Source organism: Protopterus annectens, chromosome 9.part0 (assembly GCF_019279795.1).
Source record: "Protopterus annectens isolate FY-2018-M chromosome 9.part0, PAN1.0, whole genome shotgun sequence".
Lineage (NCBI taxonomy): Eukaryota > Metazoa > Chordata > Ceratodontiformes > Protopteridae > Protopterus > Protopterus annectens.
The window spans coordinates 695,528,389-695,553,934 of record NC_056743.1 but is presented as its reverse complement, the minus strand read 5'-3'; the positions used below and the strand labels follow the sequence as shown (position 1 = coordinate 695,553,934).

The window sequence follows — 25,546 nt, the reverse complement described above, 5'->3', positions numbered from 1 at the left end:
CTCCCTTCCCTCCATCCACTGACCTTTAAGGATTTTTTGGTGGAACGGATTATATACCCTCAAATTATTGATTTTTCAAGTATAGCAGATTTGGCTTCCCTGTGGGCTTCCTTATCTATTATATATACATTCTGTGCAAACTCGGTCTGAGATAATTGAGAGAGAGGGATTGTGGGTAGAGGTGAAGCTCGTGTTTTTGGCCGGTGCGAGGTGTAGTAACGGCCGAGTCAGTTCTGGTATTGGAACCAAACCCATATGTCAAGGATAAATGAAGATGGACAACACAGATGGAAAGTTATGATAAGTACATAAATTCTTTTTTCTGGCACCCCCGCCTGTTCTTGTTCTGATAGTTGTTACCAAAAGGGAAGATGACACAACATTAGGATTAATCAAATTAATTTTCTTTTCACACACCATGTTCTTCATCAGAGTCATAATCTAAATCAATTTTTGTGTCCTTGGTAGTTAGCAATTCAGAACCAGATGAGTCAAAATTTTTAAGAACAGATTTTAAGGCCTCACTTTTCTTCTTATTTATGGTTACCTTAACCCACACTGTAAGTTAAATCTCACATTTCACTTATGCACAAGCCAAGCAGATAGTTGCCCAAGTTTATAATCAGTTCTATAACATATGAATTTATTTATTTTTCCTTTGCTGAGTTTCACTATCATATAATTTAATATTCTCATTATATTTAGTCATACATTTTTGACATTTCTGATTCTTTGTATATTTCTTAAGTTTGTCTACTAGGTTAGAAACCAGCCCTTGTTGTTCATTCACTATTTTAGAATAATAAGCAGCAAACAAATAAATCCAAACCAGCCCAGAAGATGAAAATGTTGAAACACAGGTGCCCAGTAGGAAGGTAGCTGGAATAAAGAAGCTGAACCACAACAAAGTAAAATCTTTTTAATACAAAATGGTGAGAGCTTTTGCAATGCTAACCATTGCTTCATCAGACAGTTCATTCAAACAGCAACAGCACTTAAATACTTTAATTCATTACTAGAACAACCAATCCTACCACTCAAAGTTAATTCAGCACTCAGCAATCAATTAATTACTATGGTTATATTTTGCCCTTAGTTAATTGCTAAAGTCAGAAAAACTCTGTTTAAAAACCACACACACAAAATGTAAAGACAAGAACATGTGGATAAATATAAATAAAATACATAAAAAGTTAATGAATAAATACATTTACTCATGTTCCCCATTTAGTAACTACTTATGTGCATAGATATAAGCATAAAATATATAAATATATGTATAAAAGTATAAGCAGTACACACTCAACAACTTAATGAATACATATATTCTGCCTAATAAATGCACATGTTGTCCACCTCGTAAAAACATATGCTTTAATAATTACATCTCAACAAATGCTTGTCTTTAATGATATCTATGCTAGAAGCAGCTTCATAAATACTGTTGTGTTGACCCAAAGCCCTGTATGTGTTTATGTAGTCTTCTCTTGTTAAAATAGTATTATTATTTTTTTATTTTATTTTAACCTTCTAGATTTTAGCACAGTCTTCAAAGGAACAGTATCATTCAAACCCAAACCTCTATGTGCTGCTAAACGCAAAGTCCATTTTACTTCCATATTTTTAGTAGTATTGACTATGTCCCCCATCCTATTGCTGACATTCTGAATGTGTAAAACCTGAAACAAAAATATATGGTCACCCCCCCCCCCCTTATCCAATGTATGCTTAGCCAAAGCACTGTACAGTTGCCCTTTTCTAGTGCAGTAAACGTGATCCCTTATCCATTTCCTAAGGTAACGGTTAATTTTGCCAACATAGAAATGGAAACGTTGTGCAGTGAGCTACATACACTACATTCTTAGTATTGCAATCAACAGAATTCCTTAGCTCCCATAGACACCCTGTTTCAGGGTGCTTAAAAAACCTTGATTCATCTATATAAATGCACTGTGTACATTTTCCACATCTATGGGTACCATTCACTGTGCTATCCATCAGAGCAGGTGTCCTTGGATAGCAAAGCCACTGTTTCAGATTTTTCTTATTTCTAAAGGCAAAATGTGGTTGTCCACTCACTATGTTGGTAGTATCCTCATCTACTAACAACATATGCCAGTTTTGTCGTATGATGGTTTCAAACCTTTTCACATCCCTTGTATATGGTAAAACCATGGGAATGTATGGTAATACACTATTACTAATACTTACCCTGCCGCTACCTACTCTGTCAGAGAAGTAGGACTTAGCTTTACCTTTTCTTTCTTTGTGTACCTTATCAATTTCATGTTCACTATACCCCATATTAATGAAACCTGTTCTTAGCTCAGTTAACTCATTTCTATACACTTCCTCTTGACAACATAGGCAAGATGTTCTCATTGCCTGAACTCTGATTATGTTAGGAAAAATCTTAGGGTTATGCATACTGTTTCTGTGTAGAAAAGATGGTCTGTAACATTGTTTCCTATGTAATTTCGTAGACCATTGATCATTTTCTCTGTATATAGTAACATCCAGGAAATCTAAACTCATCTCAGAACAATTCATTTAAACTTTAAAAAGTCACTAGTTGTATTTAGGTATGCATACAGGGATTTAAGTTGTTCACCATCACCTTTCCAAAAAATAAAAAGATCATTTATGAAATGCCTATAAAAGGCTGTCTGGGGATTACGTAATAGATGTTCATATTCTCAGTTAACCATAACCAGGTTTGCATATGTGTTGGCATGTGCCCATGGCAACCCCTGACAACTGCGTATAGCATATGCCATTGAACATAAATATGTTGTGCTCTAGTACCAATTCTAGTAATATACAGAGAAAGTCTGTCTTAGTATTAGAGAACTTTCCCTGCCTTGTTAACATTGATTTCACCATGCTTATCCCCTGGTCATTGGGTATACTTGTAAATAAAGACACTACATTTAGTGTGGCCAGCATCCCCATATCTGCTGTTCCCATTTGCTTCACTGCCCCATAAAGGTCCACTAAAAAGTGTTCTGTGTATTTCAAGACATATGCATATTCATTGAGTGCTGTCTTCAATTCCTTATCCAGGTATATACAGATGGGTTCTGTTAGCCATCCTGCCCCTGCAACTATAGGTCTAAATTTCGGGTTATATGGGTCTTTGTGTATCTTGATGTCTATAATGATGGCAGAAGGTACTGTGAACATTGCAGAGGATGCAACAGGTGATGTAAATGTGGAAAGGAGACTTCAAAATTTGCTGACAAATCAAGATAATCCACTGCTACAAACAGGTACTCTTAATATGAACCCTGAGACTGTTAATACTAACAACATCAATGAAGCTGAGATACGCAATTTGAAAAGAAATGTGGAGAATGATTTGCATAGGTTTAAGCATCTCCAGAGCCAACGGTTCCATTTTGAAGCATGCTTAAACCTGAATGTTATACCAAGGGGACTCAGAGTACTTAATATGCCCACATATGGAAACACCTGCCCCACTTTGTTAGCCCAGTGGCAACAAATTAATCTTAACACCAGTAAAGCATATATACAATTGTTGCTGGACTTTTTCAAGCCAGTGGAACAAGAGCTTAATGAAAAGATATGTCAGCAACAACATGAACTGTCTGCGCTTTATGGGGAAGCAGCTACTGAAGTTTTCATGCATGAATTAATTGATAAGATACTTCCCTATAAAACTAGACTGCTTGAGCAAAAGAAAATGAAACTGTGTAGGGATTTAACAGATTTCATTAACTAGCATGCCCTTACTTGGCTGAAACCTGCAGTCTGCAGAGCAGTCTACTACCAACCGCAATTTGCGATTTATGAGAGAAACCAGTGGGCAGTCAGAGGTACCACCAACAGCCTACCAGCAGAGGAGGGGGCGAGTCCAATCGTTTGACCAGCATGAGAGACCGAGGGCGGAGCATCAGGTACAGTCTGAAGAGACAACCAATGCACTCGGGGAGGAAGAGGAAACAATGAATCAACAGCCAGGAGGGAGTGTCCTTTCACCAAATGAGGCACATTCCGTTTACTCTACACCGATGGAAGTGCCATCATCTTCGGCAACCAATGATAAGGCAACAACTGCCTCTGCAACTACAGCCATGGTAAGAAGAAAGATTAATATGGAAGGAGGACAACAACAGGTTTTTCCTGTTCTACCCTACCATTTCGAGCTGGGAGGAGAAAATCTGTGGAACAGGACATTTACAGGGGCCAGAAACGGAAAGAGGCACCAGGTCAGTTACAAACTCACACTTTGAAGAAAATGTGGGGGTATGGGCAGGAGAGTTAATATGGAATATTTCCAAATATGAACTGTCTGCAGCTGAGACTTCTTTAGTAAACAGATGTTTAAATTTTATACCTTCAACTAAAATGGGCATTAGTGAATTTCTGTTATGTCTACGTATGTTTACTAGAAATGTAACATTGAAACAACAATTTGGAAATGGCAATGAAGCAAGGGATGTTCAGTTTAAGAGAAACAGTCTGTATGTACCAATATTGCCACATAATATAGAAACCTTCTTAAAAGCTTGTGAAAATGCCATTTATAGCACAGGAAACAATAGATTTTTAGAAGAAGGAAAGTATAATTTGACAAAGAGTGAGCACAAAGCATTGTGTGACTTGCAGACTAATCATAGCATAGTTATAAGACCCGCTGACAAAGGGGGACCAGTGGTGATATTGAATGCTGACTTTTATAATACAGCTATGCAAGAAATGTTATTGGATCCAAATGTATATGTTGAAGTACCAACAACAACTGTGTTTGAAATGACTGAACAGATTGCTAGTACCTTATATGAATGCATGTGTATGGAACTATTAAGTAAAGATCTTTTTAATTATTTCACTGTTGAAAATCCACTCATACCGCAAATCAGTGGCCTCCCCAAGATACACAAAGACCCATATAACCCGAAATTTAGACCTATAGTAGCAGGGGCAGGATGGTTAACAGAACCCATCTCTATATACCTGGATAAGGAATTCAAGACAGCACTCAATGAATATGCATATGTCTTGAAAGACACAGAACAGTTTTTAGTGGACCTTTATGGGGCAGTGAAGCAAATGGGAACAGCAGATATGGGGATGCTGGCCACACTAGATGTAGTGTCTTTATTTACAAGTATACCCAATGACCAGGGGATAAGCATGGTGAAATCAGTGTTGACAAGGCAGGGAAACTTCAACAATACTAAGACAGACTTTCTCTGTATGTTACTAGAATTGGTACTAGAGCACAACATATTTATCTTCAACAGCATATGCTATAAGCAGTTGTCAGGGGTTGCCATGGGCACAAGTTGTGCCAACACATATGCAAACCTGGTTATGGTTAACTGGGAATATGAACATCTATTAGGTAATCCCCAGACAGCCTTTTATAGGCGTTTCATAGATGATCTTTTTATTTTTTGGAAAGGTGATGGTGAACAACTTAAATCCCTGTATGCATACCTAAATACTACTAGTGACTTTTTAAAGTTTAAATGAATTGTTCTGAGATTAGTTTAAACTTCCTAGACGTTACCATATACAGAGAAAATGACCAATGGTCTATGAAATTACATAGGAAACAATGTTACAGACCATTTTTTCTACACAGAAACAGTATGTATAACCCTAAGATTTTTCCTAACATAATCAGAGGTCAGGCAATGAGACCATCTTGCCTATGTTGTCAAGAGGAAGTGTATAGAAATGAGTTAACTAAGCTAAGAACAGGTTTCATTAATAGGGGGTATAGTGAACATGAAATTGATAAGGTGTACCATAATGTACACAAAGAAAGAAAAGGTAAAGCTAAGCCCTACTACTCGGATAGAGCAGGTAGTGACAGGGTAGGTATCAGGAATAGTGTATTATCACACATTCCGATGGTTTTACCATATACAAGGGATGTGAAAAGGTTTGAAACCATCATACGACAAAACTGGCATGAGTGGACAACCACATTTTGCATTTAGAAATAAGAAAAATCTGAAACAGTGGCTTTGCTGTCAAAGGACACCTGCTCTGATGGATAGCACAGTGAATGGTACCCATAGATGTGGGAAATGTACACAGTGCATTTATATAGATGAATCAAAGCTTTTTAAGCACCCTGAAACAGGGCGTCTATGGGAGCTAAGGAATTCTGCTGATTGCAATACTAAGAATGTAGTGTATGTAGCTCACTGCACAACATGTTTCCATTTCTGTGTTGGCAAAACTAACCATCACCTTAGGGAACGGATAAGGGTTCACCTTTACTGTACTAGAAAAGGGCAACTGTATAGTGCTTTGGCTAAGCATACATTGGATAAGGGGGATGGCTATATATTTTTGTTTCAGGTTTTACACATTCAGAATGTCATCAATAGGATGGGGGACATAGTCAATACTACTGAAAATATGGAAGTAAAATGGAATTTTGCATTTAGGAGCACATAGAGGTTTGGGTTTGAATGATAGTTTTCTATTGAAGCCAGTGCTAAATTAAAAAATAATAATACCATTTTAACAGTAGAAGACTACATAAACACATGCAGGGCTTTGGGTCAATATGATATTTCTTGAGCTGCTTCTAGCATAGATATCATTAAAAACAAGCATTTGTTGAGATGTATGTATTAAAGCATATGTATTTTCTAGGTGGACAACATGCGCATTTATTAGGCAGAATATATGTATTCATTAAGTTGTTGAGTGTGTACTGCTTATACTTTTATATATATATTTATATATATTTTTATGCTTATATCTATGCACATAAGTAGTTACTAAATGGGGAACATGAGTATATGTATTTATTCATTGACTTTTTATGTATTTTATTTATATTTATCCACATGTTCTTGTCTTTACATTTTGTGCATGTGGTTTTTAAACAGTTTTTCTGACTTCAGCAATTAACTAAGGGCAAAATGTGACCATAGTAATTAATTGATTGCTGAGTGCTGAATTTGAGTGGTAGGATTGGTTGTTCTAGTAATGAATTAAAGTATTTAAGTGCTGTTGCTGTTTGAATGAACTGTCTGATGAAGCAATGGTTACCATTGCGAAAGCGCTCACCATTTTGTATTAAAAAAGAAGATTTTACTTTGTTGTGGTTCAGTTTCTTTATTCCAGTTACCTTCCTACTGGGCACCTGTGTTTCAACAATTTAGAGTAATAGTTTATCAGTATTTTCTCAAACATTGTGGAAAAATTTTTTTGAATTTCCCTCTACTGGAGAATAAACTCCACATCTGCCTCTCCAACACCATTTTGTAAGCAGTTGCTGGCCCCGTGCAACCATATGTGAGGCCACATAAGTGCACAATGTTTTGAGAGACCAAACAGATGCCTTAAACTTTCGGGAAGACTTGTTCAAATCTCCAAATAGGCTTCAAAGCATTTGTAGCTGAAGCGGAAGCAGAATCAGATCCATTGCAGTTTAACAATACCGCATTATTGCTGTCAGCATGATACATGGCTGCAGTATATCAAATTGTTACATTTATTGCAGAGGTTTAATACTTAAATTGCTATTATTTGTTGCAATTTGTGTAAATAAAGAATAAGTGTTGGCCATTTTACCTGACCCTCATCTGGGATCATTTTGCTAAAATAGCCTTTGGAACTGTCAGTATATTACCATGGAAACCACTTTGAGTGCACAGCACTTTCACAACACGATCAGATGATGCACAAAAAAGCTAATTTTACTTAGATAAGATGGTTTCAAAGAAAGTAAGTTACATAAAATGCAGGCACTTTCAGCAAATGACAAAGGTTTAATCTAGAATGACATACTAGCTGGTATGAATTTTTAAAATTACTGTTGATTGCTGAGTGTCAGAACTACAATAGATAAACCATTTTTTTCAACTTCCACAGCTGATCCAATTGGCCATGCAGGTGGCAATGTTGTATTACGGACGTCATTTAATCCAAGGAGGGCATATGAGTAGCGGCAGTTTGGTTGCTTTCATCATGTATCAGAAAGATCTGGGAACCAATATTCGGGTAAGAAAGATATTGGAAATAGATGTACAAATAAAGTGATTTAATTTACATGTAGCACTGCTTGTTTATGATGTATCTAAGAGTTTTTGGAAACTGTGAACAGGTAACGATCCAATGAACTACGGTTGCAGCAGAAAAGATGAAAATAAGTCCAGTGCTATAAACAAATATCAGCAAATAAAGTAATAGCTGCAAAGATAAGCTGTCAAGAGAGGTGTACTTGGATCAGGCATATCTCTGAGGCCATGAGAATGTCTTTTCACTTGAAACTGCCTTGTGTTTTGGTATGCTTATGGTGTCTGTAGGAAACCTCTATAGACAGTGGAAAATTAGAATAAAGGCTACAGATTTATTTATTTACCAAATCATGGGTGATAGTCATAGTCATGATGCTTAAGCGCAGTGAGTATGTCCCTAAGTCACAGGCAAGTGCAAGCAAGGAGTTCTTCAAAATCACAAGCTGCGACAAAGTGAAACGGTTAGAAGATGGTTCAGAAAGTCTTTTGCAAATAAGGTAATAATGTGAATCAAATGAAAAATATGTGAAAAATCTGTGACTTTCTTATGTAAATTTATCTCTTCCCATCTTTTGTGATTCTTAGCCAGTTTATCATGAGTAAATGCACTGTGCACTAATGGGTTATAAAACGCTAGTTCATGCTTTTTAAATCCACTTCTCAGTCAATGAAGATGGTCAGTATAGCTGTAAGACTGACTATTTCCTGCTTTGAGTTGCTTGCCTCAGTAGTGCCAAAACCTGGTCCACTGCTTGCTGGCCCAGGAGATGAAGGTAATGGCAAAGAATAACTCAGCTAAACTTTGCTAAAAAGGAGTTACTTGATATGTTTAGAGTGAACAGATATATAACTAGGGCTTTGGTGAACTTATACTGCCTACAAATGGGAAATTGGGGAATGCATGGTCTTCAGCCATCACTATACTTGCCTTAGGGTCCTTTCATTAACAGAATGGGGATAAAATGGGTATCTCACAGGTTTTTGCCCGAAATATGCAGCAGCACTAATGTACTCTTGGCAGACATGGATGAGCATATCTATTTCCTATTGTCGCCACAGGATTGAACCCATATCATGATTATTTTCTCTGGAATGACATGGTATCCTGAGGTGCTTGATGCAATAAACTGCATCCATGTTATTATAAGGGCCTCATTTCGACAATGGCGAGAGAGCTACAGTGACAGGAAAATCTACCATAATATCATCTGCTATTCTGATATGGCACAACCCTGAGAAAGCTTGAAAATCTCTCCCTTTTCAGATGCTGGCATTAATAAAGTAAATCTTCTGATTAGTGATTCGTATTCTGGACAAGATGTGAGAGCTTAACCACCAGCTTTAGCCACCAGACTAATTAAATGATGCAAACCAAGGGGAAGGAAAGCAAACACATACCTAGAAAAGATATAGAACACAGGAGTGTAGTGGGGGCACATTGAGGCAATGTGGGTGGCCTGCAGCCAGCAAGTACTGATCCTAGTAGCAGAGAATGTAACAACTTTTTAGACATTATTATTATTACAACTGCCTCATGTACATAGACAGCCCTCTCCTCCTACCACAAAACACTAACGTATGTGAGAGATGCAATTATACATCCAAACTGGAGGCTAAGGTCTCTCCACCCAAGACTGGAACAGACAGTCATGAGGAAAAGGTTAAAATTTACACCACACCTACAGCCTCACATAGACCTACTAAACCAGCACTGGCAAAAAATACACATAAATACAGAAAATCATACTCAGAGGCTCTAAATAAAAACCTGCAAAAGCATCAGAGAGCTCCAAAGCAGACACCCACAAAACCTGCACCTCCCATCACAAACCAGACAACATATAAAACACAAAAATCAATGTGCCGCACAATCACAGCCCTTAAGGCAAAGTAACATACCTAACACACTAGTAATAGGTGACTCAATAGTCAGGCACATTGATGCCCCACTCACTAGGCTGGACAAGGAGAAGGTTACTGTTAGCTGCCTGTCGGGAGCCAGAATCCGCCACATAACACAAGCACTCAGGTCACTCCAGAACAAGTACAGATATGACTCTGTCATTGTTCATGTTGGTGTGAATGACCTGAGACGTACCTCCCTGGACTACATGAAAAGAGACATGGAAGAACTCTCTGATCATGTAGCCCAGGCGAGTATGACCCTGACCCTGAGTAGCATACTGCCCTCACCAAGAATGATACCTCAGTATAAAGAAAAAAATGATCAATTTCAACAATTGGCTAAGCTTCTGGTGTCATTCAAAGGGGATCCAGTGTCTGTCAGCCTGGGATGACATACTCGACAAGCCACGTTGCATCGCAAGAGACGGCTTGCACCTGTCACTCCTTGGCTTTCGAATACTGGTCAAGGCTCTTGCTGCCCCCATAGTGCCTTTTTTAGGCAAGGCTCAAAAATTCAAACCCAGCACTGTAAACAGCACAAGTAAAAAAATGAGGACTATGCTACTCAACGCCAGGAGTTTAAATCTCAAAATGCATGCGCTCGAAGCACTCCTAAGTATGGAGAATGTTGACATCTGTGCAGTAACTGAAACCTGGTTCAAGGCTCCAGAGAGCACTCCAGCACTACTGGGCTACAACTCATACCACACATTTCGGCCACAGAACATGGACCGAAACACAAAAGGAGGGGGTGTATCCATATTCATCAAGGATACCCACACCTCCAGGTTAGTGGCGCAGCATGATACCTCTGAGATCATCCATGTGCAACTAACATCGGGCAAATCTGCATTGCAGATTGTGGCCTGCTACAGATCACGCTCCATGATCCAGAACCACCACTCTGCCTTTCTGGAGACACTGGAAAACATGAAGGTCCTACCGAACATACTGATATTGAGCCATTTCAATTACCCTACCATTAACTGGGAAAACTACTTGAGTACAAACTCCCAGGCTCAGCGCTTCCTGGAATTTATGAACTCAAATGCCCTGGATCAGCTGGTAAACTCCCCCACCAGAGGCCACAACATATTGGACCTGGTCATCACCAACATGGGCAACAGGTGTTCCGTACCAGAGGTCAACGTGTCACTGGTTAGATCAGACCATAAACTAATCACCCTGGATGTCCACACCCCACCACCACCCCCAACCAAGGAAACCACAGTAAAAAACTTTTCTAAAGCAAACATCACCTTACTTAAGGCAGAGGTGGTAAGTTTCACAGCCCCCTCGCTAAAGGATAACACTGCCCAAGACGCAGAATCCTTTACAATTGCACTCTATGAGCACCTACAAGGATGCATGGATCGTGCCATCTCTAGCAAAACCAAGACTCACTCCCATTAAGAGAAGGAAACCAGTCTGGTGGACCCCTGCCATAAACAGGTTATACAACAGAAGGAGGAAACTAGTTCAGAAAAAAAGCAAATCCCAAGAAGGAAAGACATCCCTGATCAGTATCAGTAAGAAACTAAGGTCCTTCATAAAATCATCCATGGCTAACTTTGAAAGAAAAATAGCCAAGGATTCGAAAGATAACCACAAAGCCTTCTTTAGCTATGTCAAGAATCTAAGTGGCAACTCACAGATATGCTCTGAGCTAGTGCAAAATAGCACAAAATATACTGAACCTACTGATGGTGCCAACATCCTGGCAGATAGATTCAGTACAAGCTTCACCTCCCTCTCACCTTTAAAAGAGCCCACAACAATACCAGAAAAGTGTAGTGTCCCAGAAATCACAAAAGTACAGGTGAAAACAGCCCCAAAAACGCAGCATCAATGAGGCCAGATGGTGTCCCAGGCTGCGTCTTGCACGAACTACAGAACGATCTAACCCCCCACCTAAACACGCTGTTCAACCTCAGCCTCTCCACAGGCTATGTGCCCGTAGAATGGCACACAACAATAATTATTCCACTCCACAAAAGAGGGGCCACAACTGACCCTGGTAACTATCGCCCCATAAGCCTGACTAGCCTGGTCTGCAAGGCTATGGAGCGCATCATCATGGAACTCATTAACAAAGACATTGGGAACCTCCAAACACTTGACCCGACCCAGTTCGGCTTTGTTAAGGGCAGATCATGCCTACTAAACCTGGTTGACTTCTTCGAGACAGTCACCAAGGCAATAGACGAGGGAAAGGTGTTTCACACAGCCTACCTTGATCTTGCCAAGGCGTTCAACACCATTCCTCACTCGGGTATTATAGAAAAACTCACTAGCCTGAACATAAACCCCTACATCACAAGATGGGTTGTCAACTGGCTTGCAGACAGAACTCACATGGTAAGAATAGCGGGCTCCAGGTCCGACTCTAAACCAGTCACAAGTGGTGTCCTGCAAGGCTCGATTCTGGGATCTTGGGGAGGGTGGCCTAATGGTTAAGGTGTTTGCCTTGCAAACCCAAGGTGCAGGGTTTGAATCTCACAAGGGACAATTGGCTAGGCTTAAAATGGCTTGCAAGGGCAGTTAGCTTAGTACTAACCTATGAACCTATGAACCTACTGTTTGGCATATATTTCTCAGAAGTACAGGCAAAAACAGGAGGACTATGGCTAACCACGTTCGCTGATGACTGCAAACTGGGAGCCATAATTGACTCTCCGGCTGACATGGACATCCTTCAAAAAGGCCTTACTGAGACATACACCTGGGGTCAAAGTCATGGCCTCAAGCTAAACGCCAAAAAATGTATAGTCATCCCATTTGGGAAAAACAAAATACCCACGAATTACCACATAGGCGGCAGCCCCCTTAATACAGAAGAGGTAATAAGAGATCTGGGGACCCAGGTAGATAGTAATTTCTCCTTTGACAATCATATTGCCAAAGTAGTTAGGAAATCCTTCTGTGTGGCCCATCTAATTACTAAGGGGTTTGTATCTAGAAATAAAGAGGTTATAGTGCCCCTCTACTCGTCACTCATCAGACCCATCATAGAGTACAGTGCCCCATTTGGGATGTACCTCACAAGATACTTCCAACAGCTGGAAAGACCACAAAAGCACCTCACCAAGAGGATTACTGGCCTCAAACATATGTCCTATGCAGCCCGACTGAAAAAACTCTGGCTGTACTCAGTGGCATATTGCTTACTCAGAGATAATCTCTGCCTGACTTACAAAGCCATGTCCAGCTCAGAATTGATGGACATGCTCCACCTAAAGAAATCCAAGTCACTGCGAGCCACGCGCTCTAGTGAGCAAAACCTCGCCACAGCAATAAATAGAACATACTGGAGTGATAGTTTCCTGTCACATTGACTCCCCATGCTTTGGAACAAAATTCCTAACTACATTAGGCAGAGCCCCTCACTAACACTCTTCAAGAGAAGCCTTGACGAGTGGATGGGTAACAGAAAATGCACCCCTGGGATCACTTCATTGGCTCTACTTGACAGAGGCTCAGTTAATTAATCAATGGGGCAGCAAAAGCCGACACACTCTGGCTAGGCTTATAAATACCCTCAGGCAGATAGCCTAGTACCTACCTATGAACCTATTAGTGAGAAATTAGATAGTTGTAATATGAATAGACATCTACTTGAGTATATTAAAAAAGCTGATTGGGGGGGTTCTGTCCATACACCCAGATGAGGTTGAAGAAATGAAGAAGAAGAATTCTGCAACTACAGCAGTAGTGTTGGAACTTGCAGATGCCGATGAAAACCTCGTGCAGAAGGTAAAAGAGCTTGAAGATCGACACAGGCAAGAAAATTTCCATTTTGTAAATGTACAGGATGCTAGAAAGGAGAAGGATTACAAGAAGTTAAGTGAGACATACTGATGGGTTGGACTGACTTTCCAATTGAGGACATCAAGGTGGAGAGGGCACCTAGGGTCTCTCCATCAGGAGAAGGGTCATCACATTTTCCCAGGCCCATAGTTGTTAAACTCTCTTCGTTTGAAATGAAGGAGCATATTTTAGAAGAATTCTGGCCAAAAGGTGAAGTCTTGAAATTAGGATACCAGCACATTTTTTTTATAGATCAAGACTATTCACGTGCTACAAGGATGAAGAGGAACAAATATGTACTCTGTTTCAAAAATTGTAAGAGTCTGGGATTGAGATTTAAATTAATGTATCCTGCCACACTAAACATTTTCTTCTCGAGATAAGTCAAAACCTTTATGGACCCTTCAGAAGCAGGAGAGGAGTTGGAGTGGTACGCACAAGTGATGACGTACCTGGAGGGGTGTGCAGCCAGCAAGATGAGTATGCTATGGGAAGCAGGATATCACTGGCCAGAACATGAAAAAGGACTGCAAAAACTATGTATACCTGTTTTTTAAACAAAAAAAAAATGTTGGACAAGCAACAGAAGGTAGTTAGGCCTTCAAGGATGGTTCAGGAAGCATATGACAGTAAAAACATCAAAAATCACTTAGACATGCCTGAAGAACCAGGTGAAGAATGAAGCTGGGACTAATTTCTTAAAAAGATATTAAAAAAATGAACATTGAGTTTGTAAGACAGGACTGAAAGATTAATACTGTACTGTTATATAGCTAATATTTCTGTTTCTGTTTCTTAAGTAGCAAGTTGTTTCCCCCTTTTCTTTGTTATTATGTATTGTTGTTGTGTCCTTCGGCTTTTCCCGGTTAGGGGTCGCCACAGTGGAACTCCGATCCGCTAATGATTGGTAGTGGATTTTTTACGTACTGGGTTACCAGCCCTGACGCACAACCTTCAACGAAGGCACGCCCCATTCACATACACCTCCACTCAGAAGACGCTCTAGCTGAGAGTCGAATGGGACAATGTCTTGCTATGAGACGACAACGCTACTGCAGCACCACCACCGCAGTTGTTATTATGTATTGTATTGATCTTTATTAATACATCTGGTTACTGTTCCTTTAAAATAGTAGCAGGGTTTTGTGCATGCATCTTTGAATTTAGAAACTGGCACTGTACTATGAAGAAGGCATGATCGAGTGTAGCTGGCATGTCAGATTAAGTGGTTGTGCCAGTTAGCAATCATGTAAATTCTCGTGGCGATTTTCCTTTTTTGGGCATATTATATTGGCTCGAATTCTGAGGAGTGATTTGATTAATGAGACGCCTAGTTTAACATACTCTAAAATACTGAAGTGTAGAGTGAGTGGAGTTAAGCGTACAATGCATTAAGGAGCCTTGGAGGAAAAGGAGAAGGGAAAGATTGGTGTATTCAAGGGGGAGAGTGCTGCTTAAGAGCATTGCTGTATGAGGTCTAAGGAGAAGATGACAGGAGATGAAAACATGAGAAGAGAGGAGTGTTATATGTAGTTCTACAGTTTATTTTGAAGGTTTTTTTTATATGTTCTTTATTTGTAGTCCTGAAAGCACTATAAAGGGAGAATCCTACAGATATGGTGAATGGTTCTAGTCAAATTGAGAGGTCTCCAGTCTTTTTTGAAGGAAATAAATATTATTTTACATGGGGCTTAAAATCTTGCCCTGGAATGTTAATGGGATGGTAAATCAGAGGAAGGCTAAAAAGGTAGCAGAATTCATAAGAGAGTGAAGTAGAAGTAATTGGGTTTATATTAGAAGAACGAAATCTTACTTCAGCGAACGCTCACGAGTGAAAACGCTGGTAACTGATTTGCTGATTGTGGGGGCTGCACCTCCCACACCCCCCGCTAACTATATATTCCAACTCCCGAGATTGCACTACAGTGAAGAAAGGGCAAACCTCCCGCTCCTCACTGTATCGTGACCCCACAAACACCCTTTCGTTTACCAGCGTTTTCGCTCATGTGAAAGTTCGCTGAAGTAAACTTTCGGGTTTATAATATAGACCCGATGTAATCATTATGCAGGAAACACACCTGCACAGAAAAGAGCATGAATCACTGATTGTGAGGGAGATATAAACAAGGAGTACATTCAGAAATTGTGGAAGGTGGGTGATAACTCTTAAAAATAAGTGCACCCCTTTGGTTAGAAGAAAGAAAGGCTGGTCAGAATGGTAGGTATGTGTGCATATGGGGAATATGGGAAGCAAGCAGAGTAACTTTATATAACATCTACTTCCCCCAAAAATTCTCAGTCATGGAAATAAATGAGGTTATGAGTGAAATTATAGCATTTATACAAGACATAGGGATTATCACAGGGACTGGAACATAGTAGTAGTAAAGTGGGTGTTAGTGATGGGCCAAGGTTGAGGGTCTTGTCAAAGGAAGAGAAGTTGTTAAAAAATATAGTGAAGACATATGGTTTATAAGAATTAGCTAAAAGGTGGTGGGTAGGAAATACTTTACCTACTACTCAGGCAGGTATGGTATGTAGTTGTGGCTGAATATAATTTATATAACAAAGAAGCATGAGGGCTTAGCCAAGGAAGTACTTATACTTCCAGTCCTAATTTCAGATCGTGCTTGCATACAAGCCAAGATTATAAACTGAGGGCAAGGTCCAGGGGTAGACATTGGAGGCTGGAACATAGTTGGATTAGAAAGAAGTGCAAAAAAGTACTATTGCAAAAAATACTAGAAAAACAATTGAAAGCACTGGAAGAGTAGTGATATTGATAAACTGGGATAGGATTAAAGGTGACATAAAGGAAATGTTGTTGAGTTATGAGGCCAGGGAATGAAAGGAATTGAAGGATCAGAAGAGAAATTTATGTGGGATCACGGTATTACAGGAAAACATAGGGGAGTTATTGGAAGAACATTCGGAAGAGTTAGTGAGATTAGAAAAACAAGAATTTAAATGATTGCAAGATGGGGTGGAGCAAAAGAAAATAGCATTGTATGCCATCTGTCAAGATGTAGGATCCAAGCCACAAAGAATTCTGGATTTCAGACTGGGACAGCTAAAGACGGAAAGGTATATTGCAAAGGTGAGGGATCTATTAACAGGAAATAAATTGCTAGACCTGAAGGGAAAGAGAGAGTCTTTAGAATTTTTTTTAGGTAGCTTTACAGGTGACATTAACTTAAACTGGGATGGAAGTCACAAGTTGGGGAATTCTTTAAGGATTTAGAATTAAGAAAGAGAGGAATTGTAAGGCATATAACAAGGGAAGAGGTTCAGATGTGGATAACAAAACAGCAGCTGGGAAAGTTAATGTGAAGTGATGGATGTCCAGTAGAACTATGGAGAGGGTTAAAGCAACTCCTCTTTCAGTATTGGACTAAAATGTTTAATATTGTATTAACAACTAGTGAAATACTATCTACATGGTGTATAGCGGGAATAACATTACTGGTTAAAGAAGAGAAAGACCCATGCGAGCCTAATTCATATTGGTCTATTGCAGTATTTAATCATGATTATAAGGTTTTTGTTGCTTGTTGCAATATTAGAAGACATGCTTTTGAGACTTTTTTGCAAATTAGTAGCATTGGATCAATGTGGATTTGTAAAGGAGAAGCAAAAATTTGATATTGTCATTAAGACCAACTTAATACATAGAGCTGCAGAGGATGAGGGGAAGCAATTAATCCTTTTAGGTCTGGATACTGAGAAATCATTTGATATGGTTAATTGGGAATATTTGTGGGAAGTACTGCATCGTCTGGGCTTCCCTAGAGCTCTTATTGGGTTATTCCAGGGAATCTCTATTAAGCCTGAAACGGTTCTGAAAATAAATTCTGAGGTAACAAATGTGTTTGATATAGACAGAGGTACATGACAGGGTTTCCCCATCTCCGTTACTGTTTCCACTATATCTTGAGCCAGGGGGATGCCGTCTTTCTGTGATGGAGTAAATGAACATCAAACTTCACTAATTATTTGGAAACTGCTGGAAGAAGAAGGGTACCAGCACTAGAATATTTATATAAGGAATTGTGTAGTATTTTCAAAAGGAAGGGATTTAAAGACTGGCAGTTTGAGGTGTGGTCTATTGGACTGGGGAAAAATATATATGGTCTGAACATAGGTGTGGTCAGAAACTGGTAGAGAAAGGAGAGGCACTTCTGTTTTGGGGAAGAATGTGGTGCAGAGGGAGAGAGAAAGGATTGGGATAAATGGAAGAGGGTTCATCACTTTACAGTAGAGGAACTTTTTCAGTATAAAGGAGTTTATGGATTACTAAAGCAGTATGTGTGCAGAAAAGAAGCTAGGGGAATCTAACAACTAGAACTGATACTTCTCATGTTAGAACGGTGGTTTGAGGAAGCTAAAAACAAACAGATTATAGGGAGAATGTACAAGGCTATGATTAGAGACAAATGGATGCTAAATACAGAATGGGCAGGTTGCTGGGGGGATATAACAGGTGAAAACTTAACAAAAGAGGCATGAGTGAATGTCTGTCTAGCCCCCATATATGCCACTAAATTAAGAAAGTTTACTATATTTGCATGGATGGGCCTTCACTAGTATTTGTATACACCTGCTAGGTTACAGAAGTTACTTCCTGAAGTGAGTGAATCATGTTGGAGGTGTGGAAGACTGGGAGCATATTTTTATTTATTTTTATTTTATTTTCACATTTGTTTACCAGGAAAGTCCGACTTAAGACAGTGTCTATTTTCAGTGGAGGCTTGAGGAGAAATGCTCTAGACGCATGTCTTTGGAATGTGGGAGGAAACCCACGCAAATGCAGGACAGACATGCAGACTCCGCATAGTAGGTACTCAGCTGAGAATTGAACCAAGGAACCTCCTGCTCTGAGGCGACAACATAAACCATTGCACCCCTGCGCCACATATATTTTGGGACTGTAATTATCTACAAACTTTAAAGGGTGCTTTGGTAATCTAATACTGCAAATTACACGTGGAAAGTGGTAGTTAACAAATCTAGGCTTTCCATTTCAGTAGGTGAGTGGAATGAAAATGCCAGCATACACAAAAATGCTGATCAGCTAATTTTGATTGTAGCTAAGAAAACCATCACCCGCAAAAGGCAATTATTTAGTTAGCCTATGACAGAGGAGGCTATTTCTCTTAGAGACAGAAAAATAATTTCTCAGGCAGTTAAGGCAAAACATCATAAAAAACTCAAATCAATGGGACTTAGTCAAGGGTAAACTGACAGGGGAGACCGCCAAGGGAAGCTAGAGAAATTTAGGAAAAGTAAGCAAGACCCTAATTACAGACTCTTATCCATATTTAATGAATGGGAGAAAATTTATGTTGATTATGTGATTATAATAAATATTTATTGTGATAAAAGGGGAGATTACGTTTTGTTTTCATCACTAATATACTAGAAAGACTGGTTATTGGAGTATCTGGCTTATTATTGTATGCTTGGGACTGTTCACAATGTCTATGTTGCTTATTTTATTGGTTTGTTGTTTCTTCTGTTGGTCAATAAAAACACTGAAATAAACAAATAACATCAACAGCCGGGTGGGGTGTGATGCACAGAGGTGCATGATGAATGTTTTGACCCAGCATCCTGGCAGTGCCCATACTTCTCACATTTGGCACACAAGCTCACGGATTTCTCCTCTTCCTGTTTAATTTCTCAAAGTGTTTTGGGTTTACTAATACCATGACAGGAATGGACCGAATTCCTTAGTTAGGGTATGATTAAAGTTCATGAAATTAGTATTTCTTCAGTCTTTGATTTTAGCCAAGTTTGCTCTTTTCAACACCTGCAATGTACCTAGACTTGCTTCCTTCAGCAGTGCAACAGGGTTACATGTATTGGTAACAGGTTTAAGTACAATTGCAAGTTCTTTTTTATTAGTCCTGTTGTGGCTACTCTGTAAGAGCTGTCAGTATCTTTCTTCTGCACTGCTCTCATTTCTGCTTGCCAATCCTGGTATTTTATGTCTTTGCATTTCTCCATATGTAAGACACTGTAATTGTTAGGTGTAGCAGTTTCAGTGATCAATGTCATTTACTTTTGTATTTTTTCTCTTGAAATACTGTATCTGTTTGTTTGTTTGTTTATTTATTTCCATCTTTTTTTTAAACTGTTGGTAATGGATGATCCCATATGATATAAACATAATTAGTAATGTTTTGTGATTTGTGTTTCCAGTGCTTCTCAGCTATTTATTTATTTTACATTTGTTAACCAGGAAATTCCGACTGGACCAGGTCCATTTTCAGCTGAGGCCTGGGGAGAAAAGCTCTGCCATCAAGTTATACAAATACAGTGCATCCAGCTTACTACACAAAACAGGGTTCTTCATGTATGCTGAGCCATAGTAATATAACAAGAAACTAATAAAACACTCCAGGTAAAAGAAGATATAGAACATAGGTAAAAAGACAATGTCAGTTATATATTGGTAAGAGAAGAAAATATATCAAATAAGATTCTACGGTTAAAAATACCCTTTCAGATGACCAAGCCTACAGGGAGGGGATCAGAGATCCAGCATGTGATCAGAGAGGAGTTTGGGGAGTTAATAGCAGTGTGGGTAGGGTTATGTGATACAAGGGTATAACAAGCTACTCCTGTATTGCAGTGTTTGCACAATCCCAAATGCAGCAGTATTGCCACATTATTATGGAGTGTATCACAGACAGCCGCAAGATGTACAACTGTGTCCTGTTAGGTTTTACAAAACCTGCATTTGCCTGTTTCTCCCTCTTTTACTATAGACTTTGTAAACTGCCATGTACAGAACCCACTAGCGTGGGCTGCCATAATTAGCTTTTTGTCTTTTGGCTTAAATTCATCTTTCTTTAGCTATTCCTATGTCATATCTTGGTGAACATCAGGCTGTTCCAGAAGAACTCAACAATTGCCGCTATATTTGAGGACTTTCCTATTTTCTTTCCTTTTCTTCTGGTCATTTTCTTTATATTGTTTCTTGTGTTTTTTGGCATTTTCCGTTTTTGCCTCATTTTGTCTGCTTTAGGTCAGGTTTCCATTCCAAAATGCTTCTGCTAAATTAAGCAAAGGTGTCATCTTACACTTCTTTTCCTCATGTTTTAAAACTGTCACCATGTTTGGATTTGATGAGGTCAGCAGATATGTATGCATTCCCACAATTGCAGATCTGTACTTGTAGTCAGTTTCGAGGAGGCACATAAATCCTTTGAACTGAGGAATATATAATGTTGGTATACACTGATTTTTATGTATCATTTGATAAGCATAAAGCATTTTTCTTGTTTACATGTTCAGTTGATTCAGTACTGGAATAGAGGCAATTAGGGAAGTCTTACTTTCAATAAGCTCACTGAATAGTGATACACAATTGCTTGTTTGTAGTCTCTTGGATTTAGTATTAAATAACAACGTCTTTATGTACCGTGATGCATTATATGCACAGACATGGGGTGTAGCTATGGGCACCCCATGCGCAAATTCTTATGCAATTTTAGTAATGTATCATTGGGAATGTGCTTATTTGTTTAATAGCAGCTTCTTTCAACATGTCTTATTATACAGACGTTTTGTAGATGACATATTAATCGTCTGGGATGGGGAATTAGCCCTACTAAATGATTTAGTTATTTATTTAGAATCCATAACTGAATTCCTAAAATTTACACTGGAAATATCATCTCAGGAGATACATTTTCTTGACATTACAATAAATAAAAGTTCAGAAGGTTTGATCTCATCTACTCTATATAGAAAACCCTGTTGGAGGAATGCATTGCTACATTATGATAGCATGCATCCACGTCACATGTTTCCCAACATTGTTAGGAGTCAAAGTAAAAGAATTTCCAGTTTATGTAGAGATGACAGTGATAGGGACCTACAGATTGGTCATCTAAGGGGGCTATTTCAAGAAAGAGGCTACAATGTTTCACAATGTAAGCTAAATTGTTCTGTTATGAACAATACGCATGTGGGTACAGAGGCTTCCGTTGTTCGAAGACATCCTAAGATTATATATAAATTTAGGACACATTATGATTTAAATAAGGTATTCTTCACTACAAGATACACCAGTGATATAAGTTATGTAACTGACATTATTAGGAAAAACTGGAATATTTTACTTGTAGATAATAGATGTCTTAAATTAATAGGGACAACACCTAGTTTTAGGTATAAGAATAGTAAGAACTTAAAAAGGATTTTATGTATTGATAAAGTTGACTCACTAATCAGTAGTATAAATAACCGAATTTTAAGACATGGTACATTTCCATACAATAAATGCAACATGTGTAAATATATAGCTAGTGATGATCAGTTTGTTCATCCCTCTCTCAACTATATTTATAGACCTAATTTTTATGCCACCTGTGAAACTACCAACCTTGTTTATTTAGCAACATGCACAGAATGCCCAGCATTTTATGTGGGCATGACTACAAGAAGGCTAAGAGACCGAGTATATAACCATACATATGACATTAAGAGGTTAAACCTGAATAATGCTTTAGCTAAACATGTTGCTATTCAACCTAACCATAGTTTTAGGTTTAGGATTTTACAAGTGATAGGCTATAATAAGAGAGGAGGTGACAGGATGAATTATTTAAAAACTGTTGAACTAAGATAGATTTTGAGACTGATGGCACATATTGAACCAGGTTTAAACCAATATATTAGTATTAAACCTATTTTAACCGCATGTGACTAAAACTACAATATACTTAGTATTAGTTTTTGGGATATGATGCAATGTAGTATCTCCATACATATAAAAATATATTTGATAGTACATAAGTTCATTTTTGATATGTCTTGTATTGTTTTATTTTATATATTTTTATGTTTATTCTTTTAAGATGTTTTATGAGGTTTCAGAATATCATAATATAAATATATGCAAGACTATAATTTGATAATATTGCTTCATGTCCTATGGAACTGAATGCATATTTTTATTTGTTATTCTTTGCCTTTAGATTGTTATATTTATTGTACTAGCTTTAGTCAGCTTAATTGATAAATGTTTTTATTGGCTGATTGAATTAAATTAATTGATGAATGATTTAGTAGCATATAAAAGCTTAATGAAGTAAAGCTGTATAAACTTGAGGAAGCGTGCCTTGGATGCACGTGAAAGCGCTTGTTATATAATAAAACAACTTTATCTTTTACATCGTGGTGGTTTCCATCTAGCTGTTTCTTCATTGATTCAGTACTTTATGAGGCCAATCAGTTAGCCCTAAATGGTTAGAATAAGAAGAGTAAATTGATTTATAGCTTAGACTTTATTCCTTGATGTCAGTGCAGTTTTCAATGTTAATTTTAGCCTTATGAAGTATTTCTTACTGAGCCTTATTGGCATTTGTTCATGTTTTATTGCTTTATTACTTCATCTATTCCAAAATTATTATACACTCCCTTGTTCTCAAGTTCCTTTATATCACATTCCTGACCCAGGCTGATATTTTCTTGGTGGTATAGCTTTCCTTTTTAAATATTGCTTTTGCACATTTATCAAGATGAGTTGTCATTCTAATGTCATCTGAGAAAGTTGTCACCATTTATTGTATTTTCAGATCCACATCTGATGAAGTGTCCAGTTTTCAATAATCCATAAAAAGTATATGAAATGTATTTAAACCAAGTTGATTTGTAGGAAGCAAACTGTAATCCGCTTAAAGGATTAAGGTAAGACAAAACAGCAGCAGTAAAAGGATTAAGGCAAGACAAAACAACAGCAATAAAAAATAATCACCCTGGAATATCGCTGTTTGAATTTGATCCCTGGGGTAATTTTGCCCTCTGTCATAGCTTAGCTGTTTCATAGTCACTGCAATGTGATTAGTCAGTGTAGGGTTTATCTTATATATCTATAAGTATTATCCATGAATGTGGGTTGCTGTTCATTGCTATTTTTTAACCTATCCATGCTATACTTAGATTCTTCCCTTTTTTGCAGCTTTGTATTATGGCTTAGTTTAACAACAGATGATCCTTTGTTCCATATGATTTTCTTTTATTGCCTTTTTGTTCTATTGCTGTAATTGAACTTTTTTCTGGAAGGCTATAAACTGTATCTACATTAATTCCAGTCTATAATTTATATATTGTTGGAAGGCAAGTTATTGGTCTATAGTTCTCAGGATGGTTTCTCAGACTCACTCTTAAGGAGGAGTATTGTTTTTTTCCTGTTGTTAACGAGGTTGTTGTCTTTTTGGGCTGGGCATATAGGTAAATCTTGCTCAGATCTAAATCTTTTGTGTAGTGATGTTAATGCCTTTAGCCAGAAGGTAGGTACTGTATCTGGACCTGGAGTTTTCCATTTAGGTTTTTTTTCCTTAATTTTGTTTCATTTCCTCTGGCTGTGACTTCATCCCATTTTATATCCGCTACATTAGAGCTCCTTGCTATTTCCTTCAATTATTTTATTCATTCTGCATCTTTCTTATGTTCAACAGGGTCTTTGTAAATGCTTCTCCAAATGTACCCTTCTGTCATTTTCTTTTTTGGCAGGGGTTTCTATTCTTTTTGCCTAGTTTCTCTACTCTCTATAAAATTTTGGGTCAACAATGAATTGTTATTTTGTACTTTTTCTTTATATTTTCCTGCATACCTTCTAAGGTTGTTTTTCTGTTTGTGCTGATATTTTAGTTTATTATTGGAAATAGTACATAGTAAATGAAGGTCTGTTTTGATACTGTATGTTGCTTTTACCATGGCTATCTTTCCAAGGATTTTTTGATGATCTTGCACCTCTCTTGTATACTTCTAACAATGATACTTCCTGTTTTAGTTGCTTTACAGTATTATCCATAGCTTCCATGGCAGCATTCTGTTTATTCCTCCCTTACCTTCCTTTTTTAACCTACATATTTGTGGTAACACTTTATCCATTATTGGTTTAGCTGCACAGTAATACATCCAGTTTATTTCTGTTATATCACATGAGTTTGCCTTAGTCCTGATTACTGTGTTCATCAGTTTTGCCAATCTTCTAATATTTTAGGTCTTTTTACTTTCTGTAATCTTTCTTTCATCAATCTTAATATGTGCATCCATTTTTATTAAGTCAAGGAGGTCTTCCCTTATATCATTTTCTTGTGGACTGAAAGCATATTCTTTGCTCTCAGCTTCCTGACAGTATTCTATAGAAAGTTCCAGAACATCTTCCTGTGACATATCCTCTTCAGGTGCACCTTCCTTCATCAGCTACTCCTTCATATGGGGATCCATTGGCTTATCACTAAGCAACATTAGCTGTGTCAGAGTTGCCACTGTTTCCTGCTCCCTCCCTTGCTGTGCATCTTCAACTGGACTTTCATACTGATCTCCTATAAAAGGCTTCAGAGCATCCTCATGTGACAGATCTACAGATGCCTCCCATTCTACCTGCTGCTCCTTAATCTGGGGATCCATTGTTCCAGCATGCTGCAATTCTGCCTGTGTTGGAGTGACCACACTAAATCCTTCACTTTGCAGATAATCCATAACTTTCTGTTTAACTTCTATCTTGCTAATCATTTTTTTCTACATTCCCCCATTGTGATCTTATTTTTTGTATTGTGAAATTTCCCATATCTGGGTGCTTTTGCTATATTTCTCTTCAAATATCTTTGGAACTGCATTTTTTGTATTGATAAGTTTGGCCTTCTCCATTGCATATACCTGGCACCATACCAGACCTCATTGTTTTTCTCATATCCCCGTTTCTTTTTTATTCATTTCAAAAAGATCTTTTTTGTTCTTCTTTACAATTTCTCCCTTCCTCTGGCCCAGTGTTTCTTTGCTTATATAATGTTTTTTTGCTGATC

At 38.1% G+C, this 25,546-nt stretch overlaps 1 protein-coding gene across 1 annotated transcript in view; it reads left to right on the top strand.

Moving 5' to 3' along the window:
• Window positions 1–25,546, top strand: part of LOC122810570 — a 945,872-nt gene that overhangs the window by 165,496 nt on the left and 754,830 nt on the right. Inside the window, exon 7 of the mRNA XM_044082150.1 lies at window positions 7,867–7,995. Within this exon, the coding sequence (XP_043938085.1) occupies window positions 7,867–7,995 (129 nt within the window). The remainder of the gene's footprint in view (window positions 1–7,866; window positions 7,996–25,546) is intronic.